Source organism: Dioscorea cayenensis, chromosome 15, assembly GCF_009730915.1.
Source record: "Dioscorea cayenensis subsp. rotundata cultivar TDr96_F1 chromosome 15, TDr96_F1_v2_PseudoChromosome.rev07_lg8_w22 25.fasta, whole genome shotgun sequence".
NCBI lineage: Eukaryota > Viridiplantae > Streptophyta > Magnoliopsida > Dioscoreales > Dioscoreaceae > Dioscorea > Dioscorea cayenensis.
Genome location: NC_052485.1, coordinates 22,412,501 through 22,426,938, shown reverse-complemented (window position 1 = coordinate 22,426,938; position 14,438 = coordinate 22,412,501). Strand labels below are relative to the sequence as shown.

The window sequence follows — 14,438 nt, the reverse complement described above, 5'->3', positions numbered from 1 at the left end:
GGCAAGGTTGTGCCGAACTGAGTTACTAATTTTCTTGTCTCTTTTCTCTTATGTTGATTGTGTGTATGTATGTTTAATTATTGAGTGAGTATTTGAGTGATTTAGCACATCACACCACCCACTGGAACCATCAATAAGTTTATATATTTATACACACACACATGATATATACAATAATAATAGATGGATCATTGATCCATCCCTAGCCTCGCTCCAATAGAGTCCAAAACAAAGAAGAGCCAACAAACAGCATGGATATATATATATATATATATATATATATATTAATTTCAATGAATGTGTGCATATCACAATCGTTGGTTCCCTCTTAGTCTCTGGTGTGATCATCCGCTTTGCCTCCACATATGTCTTTGTTGACGCCTTTTCCCTCCTTGGAAAAGAATTCACTGGTGCTCTTTCCAAGCGCTTTTGGGGTAGTAATAGTAAAAAAGCAATTGATAATCATGAAACAACCACTACCACATGCAGTAAATATTATTACAGCAACAAGAGGAGGCTAAATATCTTTCAAATCATCAATCATATATATTGGTATCATATTCTAGCTGACACAGGCCGTGGTTTCGTCTGGGCAATGGTACCCAGAGAATACTATCATGATTTGGAGGAGTATGAGAGAACAAGGCATAAGACACCTTTAATCTTCAAACATTTGTTGAACAACCCTTCAGAAACAGCAGCTGATTTTACTGAGACTTTCACTCGTCGTTTACTTTCCGATCTTGGCTTCCACTACTTGTCCTTAAATAATTGTAATCTTACTTATATAGATGGGTATGATTCCCGTGTTGATCTATTTGAGGAAGCTCTGAAACGTAATTGTTTTACTTGTGAACTTTTTAAGAAGTTTAACTCCAATTATTGGCATATTGCTGCTAGTTTTCCACCACCACCACCAGAGACCCAGTTCACTGAATTTGAGGAGAGGGTGTTGATGAGGTTTGCTTACTATAAACCGGATGAGGTTTGCTTACTATAAACTGGAAGATGATGAGTGGGTTGAGCCTTTGAACAATTGGTTTAACTGGTACATTAAGACTATCCATGAAAGGATCTTTCCAACTCAAGATTATCAAATGTTTGAAGCCTTCATCAAATTCCTCCTTTTTTCTTTCCTGCATTACTATGTTGTTCCTTGGACAAGTTTGTTGGCTTTGTTTGGCATCACAGATGTTTAATTAGTAGGTTTATCGAGACGGTTTTTGTTTAATTTTAGTTTTATATTTTATTTTATTCTTTTCAGAAACATTTATTATATAATGTTTAGATTTGTGATAATGATAATAATAAAGATGCTAAAGCCACTTGGTTCAAGTGGTCAGTGTAAGGGTTCGAATCTTTTTTTGGAGAAATTAACTCACAAATGATGTCGCAATTCACTCACACACCATTGTCACTCTTTCAAAAAAAACAAATAATAATAATAATAATAATAATAATAATAAAAAAAGATGATTTTGAAATAAAAATTCAAAATATATATTCCAATTATTTATGGGAGAAATTTCTCTTAAAAAAATAAAAAGCAAAATGTATTTTTTAGTTGAAGCTTAAACTTTATATTAAAAATATAGAACCGGCCTCATGTGGCTTGCCCATATTTATTTTAAAAAAACTTGCATAGCCACTGATGTAGAGGGATACCACTCATCCCATTTTCAGGGATGGGGGTCATCCCCATCCAGCCCCATTCAAAAAACCAAACACCCTGATGGAGTTGTAGCTCTAGATATCCCATCCCTATCCTGGGATATCCAAAGCACTAAACACTATCCTGGGATATCCCATGTAAAATGTTTTTTTCCTACAAATTTATATATCTTTGTAATTCTTTTTTATTTACTTTTCAAAATTAATTTATAAATTTTATAAAAATATACATTAATACTGTTGCAGTAGTATAATAGTATAGTGGTATTTCATCTCAAAGGGGATGAGTTCAAATCCTATCCATGATTTGTCATATTTCTCAAATAAAAACATTAATTTTTGTTTTTGTTTTTCCTCATATACCTCTTTAAAACAAATTATCTCTAATTTTATTGCAAAATAAAAATAAAAATAATTCAAGGATGATCTTGACTCAAAATTTTACATGAATTATACATAACAGTTTTAAAAGCCTTAGAGTGCAATAGTTATTGTAATATCCTTCTGAAAAGCTATTACCTTATTGATAAACAAAAGACTGAAGGAAACTTACAAGAACAAATATATTTAAAAATCAGGTGGCATTCCTAATGCACTATAAAGAAAAGCAAAAATGTTATGCCAGGAATTTTACTGCATGAAATTGTTTAATACTCATCTCAAATGCAAAAATGTGAAATTTTCATTGACATTATTACAGAAGGTACAAAACTCAACTTCCTCTCCCTGATATAGTAAAAGGATAGAATTCATCATATTTGCAAAATACCTCACTTTGTTGAAATGCTTTAGGATAACTCTTTCAGCATTTTACCAAGGAAGAGGAAGAAAGAAATCAAAACATCACAAATTTATTTCAATCTCTATCATCATAAAACCATCATAGTCAACTGCAACAATGGTTCATATGCCTCATGGTAAGCTTGCATTTCCACATATCCACACTAAGTATGTCATATATTCAGTAAATCTTTGGCAGAAACAATCAAGGTTAACTCCATTCTTTGATATCTTCAAAATAAACTGGAGGGATTTCTAGTGGAGGGGATAATGTTGAGACACCCTTGAACTGATACAAACAATTAAAAACTATTCAAACCTGTGCAATCAGATTGAAAAAAAAGACTTAATTTAAAATGCCAAAAAATAAAAAGAAAATACCTTGTGGTGCATGTACTTGTCCCTGGTAGCAACAAGATTGGAAAATGTTTTATTCAATTGCAAATCATGAATTGCATGAATGCAGTCCTTCAATTCAGCTGGCTTGTACCCAGTGTATCGTCTAAGAGTTGCACACTGAAATAACAGGACATGAATGAGTGAGATACAATGAACAAGTTAAGCAAACAGGATGACCAAGAAGATTGAGACATATACCCAAGGATGATTCTCTGGACTGATTGTGAATCTAGCAAGAAACACAGCAGAAGCAGCAACTACTGACAGTAAGAACCGGAGACAACCATAATCTAATAAACTCAACTCAGCTAGGTAGCTACCCAAGAACTCCAACTGTAGTGCTGGATACTGTAAAATGGTTACTGCCTATGCTCTAATAATTTATTAAATACATAAGAGTTCAGTGAAGGTAAAAAACTGCGTGAGACAAACAACTTACTTTACTTTCCTCAAGGCCAGCCTTAGTGAACCGCCTACATAGTAGAAAATAACTGCATTTAGCACCAGCAACATATGCTATAGGCATCAAAATATAAGGAGTGTATATACATGTATATAAACTAATCAACACCTGAGGAAGGTCTTTATGGTTGGATTGCCCATCTCAAAGCTGAGAAATTTCAATATTTCAGTTTCCATCTTCAACACCTGAAAATTATTAAACACATTGCTAAGTGGCAAGCTCATAAACCAATCAGATAAGATCAAATATGGAAAACAAGAACATAAAACTCTCACCTCCTGCTTGGTATAAGTGTTGTCTGTTATATAACAGAAATCCTCCATATGAGGAGGGCCAATCTCTTCATATTTCCTAAATTGCAATCCAAAATACTAAATTTTAGTCACTAAATCAATTGCCTCAGATCAACAGATAAGCAAGATTAAAGAAAGAAGTTAATAGATTTACATACGAGGCAATGAACATGCTAGCCACTCCAAGAAGCTGTAACTGCTGCCTAGTAATGGCATTTGAAGAGAGGTACCGATCAACATATGATACAGTGAGATAAACAGTATCAGCAACAAGCTTGTACTCTTCAGCAACTTCCACTAACCAATCAACCAAAATCCCTCGCATATTAGCTGTGATATCAGTCTGGACTGTCTCAATATAATTAGCCAACGGCCTCCTCTTTGCTTCCACCTAAAACCCATTTCAGGTGAACCTCAAACCCCAACACTCAAAGTAAAAGCAAAACAGCAAAATCTAATTTCACTAAAGATCATTCAAACATCAACATTCAAGAGAGACCATTTCTAACACCAAAATTCAATATTACAGCACAGCAACAAGAACTAAATCCACTTAATACCATTCAGCATTTCCAAGAGTTTAACTGAGACAGAGATCTTATACAAATGAACAAAAACCCAAACCAATATTCACTAAATCACTATTTTTTATTTAAGACCATCTTATGAACAATCAGTGACAGTCAGTAATACCAGATAACAAAACACCAATAAATCATGCAATTGTGAGATTAGAAGAGATGCAAACCAAATGAAGGAACAAACCTCAAACCCTAATTCCACATAAGTACAATTCTACATTTCTGATAGCTTAATTGAGATAGAGATCTTATGGTAATGAACAAAAACTCAAACCAGTATTCACTAAGTTACAACGAATCATGCTATTGTGAGATTAGAAGAGATGCAAATCAAATGAAAGGAACAAACCTCCATGGAGCGAAGGTACTGATAGATATCAGAGGCATAGTGTGGGCACATCTGTGGATCAGTCTCCCTGGAGTCAATATCGCATTGAGGACCCGGATCAGCAGGAGGATCGCTCCGATTTTCAAGCTTCTTCTTAGATCTAGTTTTGGCCTGGGATCGAGGCATTGAATTGAGGGCAGCATTGGAAGGAATGGGAAGCTCACCGAGTGCCACTCGCTTCCTCTTCTGCGGCGGTTGATCTGAAGACGTAAACTTCGAAGCCTCACCGGCGGCAGCGGCGGCGCTGCGCTTTGCGGCAGCCGAGCGGGTGATGCGGACGGGGATGTTCTCCTTGTCCGCCATGAGAACACCGCCGAAATGAAGAGGAGAAGGAGGCGAGGGAAGGGGAGGGGCGGAGGGGGTTTTGAAGAGAAAGAGATTGGGGGAAAAGGAGGAACAAGGGCGCCATTGCTGAGCTTTAGCTCTGTGATTTCGAAAAGATTTGGATTTTGGATTTTGGATTTTGGATTTTGGATTTCGGTTTTCGGTTTTAGCGCGCGCTCACACGAATTCGTTTTCACGATCACGATCGAGAAATTTGAAAAAACCTTTTTCGTTTTTGGTTTTGGGAATTAGGTCTAACCGCGGATCTTTGAAAATTTTTTAAAATTAATAATTTGATGTTTTTGCATATAGCACCCCCTAAAATACAATATTTGTATATTTGTTCACTGGCACATGCTGATTCTAATGCAGAAAGATTACATTGTGATAATCATTGTATAATTGTTTTTTTAACAATATTATGTATAACAGTGGCCTACTCCGTTCTTTTTTTTTTATTTGTCATACATCCGTGATTTTTTTATTTATTATTTTTCTTTCAAAATTACTTTTAAATTACTCTTAACCAGTTAACTCTCTATTTAATTTTTTTTGTTGAAATTAAATATAAATTATGTTTAATTTTGAAAAAATAATAAATTTCTTATAAAATTTTGAAAAATAATTAAATTTTTTTATATGTAAAATTCGGTTAATTATGACACATAAAAACGAAGGAACAGAGTAAATTACAATATTATTCAAAGGATGAGAAAATTTGAAAATTTTAATTAAATGTTGGAAATCTCATGTGAGGTTCTCTGCAGATCCTTGATAAAATAATTCAACACCCACATGCATTGAACGTAGAACATGCTGACAATGAAGTAAGACAAGAGTTATTAAAATAATGTACTCTGGAACTGTTAGTAGTAAACGGTCTTTCTAGAAATGGTGTTAAATGATACATAAGTTTGACAAGAACAAGCATTTACTTTTTTGTTTCAGAACAAGCCTGTAATGGTCGCTTGCATGAATGACATTTTCATTGACCATTGGAAAAACAGATTAAAAGAATTAGCGTCGATTAAAGATTCTGCAATGTTTAGTTGCTATTTCCTACAAATTTCACTAAACCGAAACTTGTAATGCAGGCATAGCATCAGCAAAAGAATCTCACATGCACTTCCTTCTCTTTCGCAATTCACGAGCTATTGCCTTCTGCCGATCTTTGTCGATTAATTCTCTTGTTTTGTCTACAATGTTTGAGGTACTCACATCTTGAACCTCTTGTTTGCCATCCTCCACTGATTTGTTTCTCTTACCCCGGCCGCTACCAGAGTTCTGTCCATTACTGAAGCTAGATCCAGTATAGAGGCCCTGAGAATTGGACGCAGCTGCAGTTTTGCTCGGAGTTGTGACACATATTAAACTGGCACTTGCTGCATTGCCATTAGTTGGAGTAATTATCCCAGCTTGATTGGTTTCTTTCGCCTGAGATTCATCCCTGTTATTCATCCCAGGCTGACTAACTGCTAGAGGTGTGATTGCTTGTGAAGCTCGCAGGCTGCGCCGTGTATTCTCAAACCATTTACTCACCTGAAAGCACATTGGGTTATAGACCCATGCAAATTAAGTGCTGTGCAGATGTTCCAGGAAAAAGATGAAAGCATGCAGAAAAACTGACCTGCTGAAATGTTAACCCAAGCTCTGCAGCCAATCTTTCTTTCGTGTGTCGTGCAGGGTACTGACTCTCTCCAAAGGATTGAAGAAGTTTCTGCGTAAAACTTGGGTGTATTAATTTATTGAAAATGATAAAAAGAAAAATATATCTAAATTGCATGCATTAGTATTTATTCTTAAGAAGATAATCAAGGCAAAATTGATCCATAACATCATTAAGCGATTAGGATAATGATGCGTGTGATGGTTCATTTAATAGACAGAATTACAATATTGTTGTTCTTTCCACTCATGTTTTCTACTCATATGCCCCTTTATTGATTCTACGTTCTTTTAAGTGATAGCAACCTAAAATCTCTGGCCAACGTCCTTCCACAGTTGCCAAAAACCATACTGAGAACTTAAAAGATTGACCTAGCAATAATATTGGCTTCAACAAACAGCTACTACAGTTACTTCTACAATGATTCTACTTCACAATCTCCTATATCTTCTACCAATTATTATAATTATTGCAGGGAGGACAACTGATTACTTGGACCATAATGATAGAAAAGTTAGCCAGTTGTAGATTTATTACCCATGTAAAACAGAAAAGCATTAAGCCCAATCTCAAAGTTGAAAAAGGAGGTCAATTAAAAGAAAATCTAGCATCAAAGTCTAACCATAACAAGGGGGTGAATCAAAGGAAGAAAAATGCATTAAAATAACATACAAGATGAAGCTATGTAGAAAAACAAAAAACCTTTAGTCCAAACAATTTGGGATTAGTTATATGAATCCTTCCCTTGTATGTTACCCTATCAAGGGCCAAAAGACTAGATAAACTAAGCTTAGGCATATCATTTCGTAAAATTTTTACTGAACACTTATTAGATCATACCTCTTCCTCTTCTAACTGACCCTCCACCTGAAGAGCTTCCACATTTCTTATGGGATATCTACCTGTCATCTAAGAACATATCTATACTATTTTAATCAATTCTCTTTTAACTTGTCAATAATAGGTGTCAAATCCAATCTATTTCGAATAAATTCATTATTTAACCCGTCTTTTCTAATAACGCTTGCCATTCATCTCCACATTCAAGCCACACCCGTCCTTTGAGTACTGACCTGTAAATCATACCTGGCCTAAAAACCATTCTACAAAACTTACCTTTCAAGCTAAAAGGTATTTGATGATCACATAAAACTCTAGAAGCTCCCTTTCTATTTTACCCAACATGTCTTAGAGCCTAGACATCAAAAACTTTCCTTTCTACAAGATGAAGTTGTGTATGTACATAAAAAACTAATACTTCTTGACTTGAGTTCAATCAAACCACATGTTCACAAAATCATCACATCCACATTTGAAGAATTTATCGTATTCAACACAGTTTTGGTAGTGCTACACCAGTGACATCTTTCAATTTTGCAACCGATTTGTCATATAAAGATATATAAGCATCACAAAATGAACAAAAAAACCTCAAAAACTAAGTAAAGCTAAAAATCAGTACCTGAGATATTGCACCACCCAGAGACCTACGTGGAATAGGCCTCGCATTGCCATTAGAATCAGGTCCATGGGAATCACCAAGTCGTTCAGCTACAAACATATTGACCTGATGGGCCTCTGACCTGACTTGTGTTCCCAAAGGTGTCAATTCATTTGAAATTTGGGAGGCCTGAAGTAGATCCAACCCTGAGTTCACAGTTCCTCCATCCTCAGCAAGCTTGCCCTTGGATCTTCTAGAGCCTTTCTTCTTTGTAGAATGAGGATCTCCCTTACCTTTCTTCTTTGTATTCACGTTAGACCAGTCTTCATCATCAGTTGAATTATAATACGTCTTACCATTGCCTTCCTACAAAAGTCAGGATTCAATAAAAAAAAGATCAGCAAAGCTAATGGTAGCCATAGCAAAACTTGACTGGTATGATTGTCCCAACCAGAAAATTATATCTGCCATGCAAAGTTACTACTGCAAACAGAAAATAAGTTAAAGGAAGGTGATATACCGCTTGTAACTTTTTATAATCTAGATGTTCATGCTGCGTTTTCTCTGATACAGGTATAGCATTTTCTTGGTTCATATTAGGCTCTGATAAAGAAAGAGGCGCGGAATTTATTGTAGACTTATTTCTTTGAGAAGCACGTCTTCTTTCACTAGAACTGGTGGAAGGCTTACAAGATTCAGAAACTTCATTAGCATCCGATGCTTTTGAAAGTAATGCACAGAATTCATCAGAATCAGACGAAAAATCTGACTCATCAGAACTTGATCTTGTTTTCTTAGTTTTTTCATCAATGTCTTGCCTATTCGGGTCATAATCATCATCTTCAGAATCATCAGAAGGGAGACCCAAATCTTTGTTCTGTAGTTCATGCTTTAAACCCCCAGATTCCTCTGACAAGGAAATGGAATCAGATTCTTCAGAACTATATCCTTCTTCCTGGTCTTCCTCATCAACAACAGGAACATCAGGATCATAATCATCATCCTCCGAATCATCTGATGGAAAGCCAGATTCATCATGCTGCATACCACTATTTGTGGAGGCAGCTGCCTCAGGAAAAACATTCTGCATTTAAAAGCAGGTAAAAACAAAACAGCATAAACCAGTTCACTCGACCATGGCACTGACAAAACAGTACCTTCAGGGTAAAGAAAAACATCACGAAGAGTAACTAGGTTGTTTCTTACCTCCCATGTATTCTCAATAGTCAAGTCACTTCCTTGAAATTCATTGAGCAAGTCAAAGCAGTCTACCTTGCAATCACACGCAGGGCACAACCAACCTTCATCTCCAGATGGAACTGATAAAAACATCCATCAAGTAAAATATATGTCATTCAACCATCCCTATGTTTAAATTAGAAGAAATACAATCAAGATGCTAGGGTGTTACTATTTTCACTCAACAATGGAGGGTTCAAGCACTTTTGGTGGAAACCACGATCACAAATTCCATCACAGAGGATAATATCATTATTAGCGGTAACATCCTTTGTATTGCATGTGGCACAAAATATCTGCAATAAGATGCAGTGTTTAAAATTAACGATTTGAAAGCCATATGAAACCATGAAAGGTATCAAAAAAGTGCAGATATTCCAGCAAAGACAAGCCAGTTAACATACATCATCACTAGAAATTTGTCCCTCAGAATCAAACAAAGAGTCCTCAAATCTTCCCTTGGATAATAAAGAGTCCAAATGGTGAAACAAGTCACGGATTTTTAGTTTGCAGCGTAAAATTTCAGATTTGGCTCGTTCAAGCTCCTTCTCAGGCTTAATTTTTTCCAAACTGCAGATTTTGAGAAAACAAGCTACATGAACGTAGGAAGCAAAATCCACTGTTGCCTTGATCTATAAGTCAAAATAATATATTCAACAAGAGCAATATGATTACTCGACAAAATATCCAACATGGAAGAAAATAAATGCATTTACATAAATAAAGTCAAAAAATATTATCAAGATCATGGTTGGCAAAAACTGGAAACAAACATTATTAAAAATAATAATGTGTACAAAAACTATAGCATGCACACTAAAAAATAATAAGTACAAGCAGAATGGATCATAATGATATCCACCTACAATGTCAGGTTTCATTTAACTCTATCTTGAAGTCAACCCTTGTTGGTGAACTTTATAAGGTATTTTAAAAAACAAAAATTTAAATGTCAAGCATTAACAGGAGATGACAAAGAACCATGAACAAGTTTATGGAGAAATGTTGTATATAATAAACCAGGGAATGTCACACATATGTTATGTTATCCTAGCCATTGCCTTTGTTCAAAAATCTTCATAGGTTATTCCAAAATCAGTACAAGAATGTTTCCTTTATCTAACTAATGGAACAATGGCAAGCAGAGAAGAACATTGCAATCATCGACCAACAATGGAAGTGTTACAGTAACTAATAGCCTCATATCTGCTCATTCAGAAAATATGAATTTGAATATATTAACCCAAGTTTCTCATCCTATCAATTTAAGCATTTAGATTGAATTGGGCTAGATAATATGTTTGATTAGAATCTAACATGGTATCAGAGCTTATTTTGTTTGATGTATTTACAACATGACTCGTTAAAATAGACTAGCAGGTATTTAAGGGCATGTCAACGTAACTAATTATCCCATATCATTTAATTCGGAAAATATGGAATTGAATATACAAGCCTAAATTTCTCACCCTATCAACTTGAGATTTTGGTTTGCATTTAACATGGCTTCATAGCTTTATTTGTTTGATTTAATTACAATGTGGCTAATTAAAATAGACTAGCATGTATCAAGGATATATTAAAGTAATAGTCCTACATTGGTTAATTTGAAAATTATGGATTTGAATATATAAACCTAGATTTCTCATTCTATCAATTTAAGCTTTTAAATTGAATTGGGCCCAAACAATATGTTTGCTTTGCATCTAATAGAGAAAAAAAAAACATCATTTTATCTAAAACAAGAAGGCAAGGATCATATTTATTATGATAAAGACCTCCAATGGTGAGTGAATTCCTTAGAATCACATTGCATTGCAGTTATATGACTAAAAATAAACCATGTGAAAGGCAGTTGATACACATAACCAAAAACTTTCCGCTAGTCAATCACAAAACTGGATATGAACTTCACGCTACACAACATCCATCAACAATAATTTCATGCCAAAACACTACTGCTAGACAAGAAATTGATCCCCCAATTCAAGTAAGAAGTACATGAAAGCCCTTAAAAATATAATAAGACCAGCAGTTAGTCTGCTATCCTTCCAAAGCAATCCCCCTTAACATTCTACAATTCCATTCAGATATCAAAATTGTAGAACAAAAAACAATATGCAATTCCATCTCAAGTGGAAATAAAATCTCATCAAAGAAATATTGGTCTACAAGTTTATAAGCCCACCAAATAGGGGGATCTGTATGCTCAAAAACATGTCGAACGTTATGAAGAAATTAGATTCATTAGGTCATAGCTTCCAGAAGAAGAACTAAATTGAGGGCAAGACAAATTGCAACCCTATTAACCAGAAAGTGGGAAGTACATCCAAATAAGACGGCAACTAAATAATAACACCCTTCAAAATGTTGTCATAGTAATAATAATAAAAAAGAAATTAAAAAAAAATCAGATGAAGAATCTGGAGAAAACATTAGGAACAAAACAAAAATAACTAAACAATGAGGACAATATAAAGTATATATCACAAACCTTTGCCCTCTCCATCCTTCCCCTGAATATGCATCAATCAGATTCTGTTCGTAACTTATTCTTTTCAGCAAGTAATATATACGATTCCTGATTTTAGAGAATTCATCAGCTGTAACTTTTCTCACTTTCTTCTTTTTTCTTCTTTCTGTTACTGGCTGTACCGGGAGACTAACAGACTTTTTTACAGGGCTTTTACTCTTACTCTTACTCCTACTCCTACTGTTACTCTTATCGGACATGACAGGGGAATTACTTTTTCCATTTGACATTGATCTCAGAACTCTAACACCATTGAGAGCAGATCTTAAACTATATCTCTGGGCCCCGGGTTTCGGAGAGATCTTTTTTCCTTTATGAGCTGAATTAGTAGACTCTTTTGCCACTACACGCTTCATATTTGCTTTTGGTGATTTCGAATTCGATGCTCCTGCCATGACTAGGTTGGATAGTCTATAACTCAATATCCAACAGAGCGAGATGAAAACTAGATATGGTTAGCTTTCTAAGTTTTAAATCTTCATGGATCCCTGCAGAGGAAGCAATGGCAATATGATGTAAGGCACAAAATTCAAATACGTGAGACCAACACTCAGAGGACCAATAAAAAATGCAATGTTGAATGCCACTTGTAACATTGTAATTTCAACAAGCCTTAAAAAATAAAATATGAGACATAGAAAGAGACAAGCCTGAGTAGTCCTCATAGAAATACATTGCTGTAACTTAAATACAGATCTTTGACATGTATTGAAGGTCAATTGAGATACAAATTATTTCCAAAAGAGTCATTTTTAATCACACAAAATGAAAAGCTACAGTTTGACACTTAATTGTCTACGAACTTTAAAATTTTATAACAATAACAACAAGCCATTAGTTCCAACTAGTTGTGTCGACTATCCTTCTCTTCCATGTTGTTCTATGAAGAGCCAAAAGACTAAATAAACCAAGATCAGACATATCTTTTCAGAATATTTTTGTGAAACACTTTTTAGGTCTATCTCTTCCTCTTCTACGATGCTCCACCTAAAAATCTTCCATCCTTCTTATGAGAGCATCTACCGATCGTCTGCAAACATATGGATATCATTTTAATTGATTCTCTCTTGTCAGTATTAAGTGCCGCTCCCAATCTATTTCTTAAATTTACCCCTTAATCGGCCAATATGATAAAATTCCAAGGATGAACAAATGCACTAGTGTTTTGGAACCCTCAAAAGTGATAAGGGAAGCTTGTTATGGAAAATATTGACAAGCATAACTTGGAAAACATTAATATATGACATTTGTTAATCTTAAAACCACTGCATTTCCAAGATTTTTAAAAATATAAAGACTGGTTATAATTTGTCTGATCTTGAAAGACACCTACAAAAATTCACACAAATTTCAGGTATGAAACATGAATGGAAAGACACAAGAAGTCAGTGACAGATCTAAGCAAGAGTCAAAAAAAAAAAATTAAACGATAAAAATGAAAATCATTCAACTAAGAATAATAAACTCCAGAAAATAAGGGAAAGAAAAATATTCAAAGAATCAAGATGCTTTATTCAGCAAGTATTCATTGCCCAGATTCAATCGTGTTTGTATTTGGGGAGACCGACATAATAGCGCTTCCCCTTCAACAAACACAATGCTAAAACTGTGAATTACCAGTAAACCCATTGCACTACCTATTTATAACCCGTTAATGATTGAATTTCCATAAAACCATCATCCCAAAAAGCAGAAAGAGACCTGCAAGTTAAATTATCGAAAATCGTATGAGGCACCATTCCTTGGATGGAAAAAGAGAACAATGTACTTTGTGACTTTCGAGCACCCGGAAAATGCACTTCTGAGTTTCAACCATAGCAAAATCAGTCAGGCTTGAAATAGAACTAAACTCAAACTAAATACTAACAAGAACCCTAATCAGCAACAAGAACAATAACCAATAAACAACAAACAATAACTTAGCAGCCGATTACTTTCACGAATCAGACACATAACATCAAGACTAAAAAAAAAAACAAACAAATGATACCTAAATTCGCAAATCGTGCAGCATTTGGCCACCATACCCTGAAAGACACCTGTTTTCCAGGATCAAACCCTTGATATCATTCATCAGTGCAAGCATTTGAAGCTCTGGTAGCATCCATAAAACAAGAACAAAAACTAAAAACAAGTAAACAACCCTAAAAAACAACCAGAAATCCATGAATTCCATCCCTAAACCTCAATCCAAGAAATCAAAATGCAGCGAAACAAACAAAGAACAGAGCGCAACGACGCCGGAAGAAGGAAATTTGAGAGGAAAACTCACCGGATTTGGGATCACCCTCTCGAGCAATGCCCGAGAACGGCGGCAATCGAACAAGCTCGAGAAGGAAGTGATGAATTGGTTTTTCCTTTTTAATTTACTTTCTTATTTCTCGAAATTCTGATGAAGATGAACGGATCGGATTTATTGCCTATATAAATTTAGAAAATTAACAATAAATGCGTCCGAGATCTGCGGCTCTCGCGGCTTTATGGGCTTTCAATCACGGCCCAGCCCATAAAAAAAATCATTTATGTTTATATGTGGCTTTGGTGGACAACCACAAAGAAAGAAACCGAGAAGATATGATAAGTTTTTTGCTTTTTAATTTTATATTTCATTGTATTTTTTTTAATTGGCTATTTAAGTACGGTTTCTCACATTCAATGAA

At 34.9% G+C, this 14,438-nt stretch overlaps 2 protein-coding genes across 9 annotated transcripts; both read right to left on the bottom strand.

Annotated features, from left to right (window-relative positions):
- Positions 1 to 2,257: 2,257 nt before the first annotated feature.
- On the bottom strand, positions 2,258 to 5,132 carry LOC120276917 (cyclin-A3-1-like). Its single transcript, XM_039283654.1, has 8 exons — positions 4,537 to 5,132; positions 3,765 to 3,997; positions 3,589 to 3,664; positions 3,422 to 3,498; positions 3,290 to 3,323; positions 3,049 to 3,198; positions 2,833 to 2,967; positions 2,258 to 2,740 (listed from the first exon to the last, which is right to left on the bottom strand). The coding sequence occupies exons 1-8, from the start codon at positions 4,876 to 4,878 to the stop codon at positions 2,663 to 2,665; spliced, it is 1,125 nt and encodes a 374-aa protein (XP_039139588.1). The 5' UTR covers positions 4,879 to 5,132; the 3' UTR covers positions 2,258 to 2,662.
- Positions 5,133 to 5,904: 772 nt separating this feature from the next.
- Positions 5,905 to 14,156, bottom strand: LOC120277229 (homeobox protein HOX1A). Of its 8 annotated transcripts, none has more exons than XM_039283980.1 (11): positions 14,051 to 14,156; positions 13,769 to 13,872; positions 13,480 to 13,579; positions 11,740 to 12,266; positions 9,650 to 9,815; positions 9,418 to 9,541; positions 9,213 to 9,325; positions 8,527 to 9,090; positions 8,028 to 8,372; positions 6,527 to 6,616; positions 5,905 to 6,438 (listed from the first exon to the last, which is right to left on the bottom strand). In XM_039283980.1, exons 4-11 carry the CDS (start codon positions 12,171 to 12,173, stop codon positions 6,016 to 6,018), a joined length of 2,259 nt encoding a protein of 752 aa, XP_039139914.1. In that variant the 5' UTR covers positions 12,174 to 12,266; positions 13,480 to 13,579; positions 13,769 to 13,872; positions 14,051 to 14,156; the 3' UTR covers positions 5,905 to 6,015. The 8 variants fall into 8 exon arrangements, with proteins under 8 accessions (XP_039139914.1, XP_039139917.1, XP_039139916.1 ...); XM_039283983.1 differs by lacking the exon at positions 13,480 to 13,579 and adding an exon at positions 13,416 to 13,479; XM_039283982.1 differs by having other exon boundaries at positions 13,769 to 13,817.
- Positions 14,157 to 14,438: the final 282 nt, after the last annotated feature.

Bases quoted from the DNA above. Each gene is read 5' to 3' on its own strand.
- LOC120276917 (XM_039283654.1), bottom strand. From the start codon at position 4,878: ATGGCGGACAAGGAGAACATCCCCGTCCGCATCACCCGCTCGGCTGCC. The intron at 3,998-4,536 runs GTTTGTTCCTTT...AATGGGTTTTAG, and splicing joins AGTACCTTCGCTCCATGGAG to GTGGAAGCAAAGAGGAGGCC. The intron at 2,741-2,832 runs GTATTTTCTTTT...TGTTTGTATCAG, and splicing joins ACAAGTACATGCACCACAAG to TTCAAGGGTGTCTCAACATT.
- LOC120277229 (XM_039283980.1), bottom strand. From the start codon at position 12,173: ATGGCAGGAGCATCGAATTCGAAATCACCAAAAGCAAATATGAAGCGT. The intron at 8,373-8,526 runs GTATATCACCTT...TGACTTTTGTAG, and splicing joins ATTATAAAAAGTTACAAGCG to GAAGGCAATGGTAAGACGTA. The intron at 6,617-8,027 runs GTACTGATTTTT...AGTTTTACGCAG, and splicing joins TGGGTGGTGCAATATCTCAG to AAACTTCTTCAATCCTTTGG.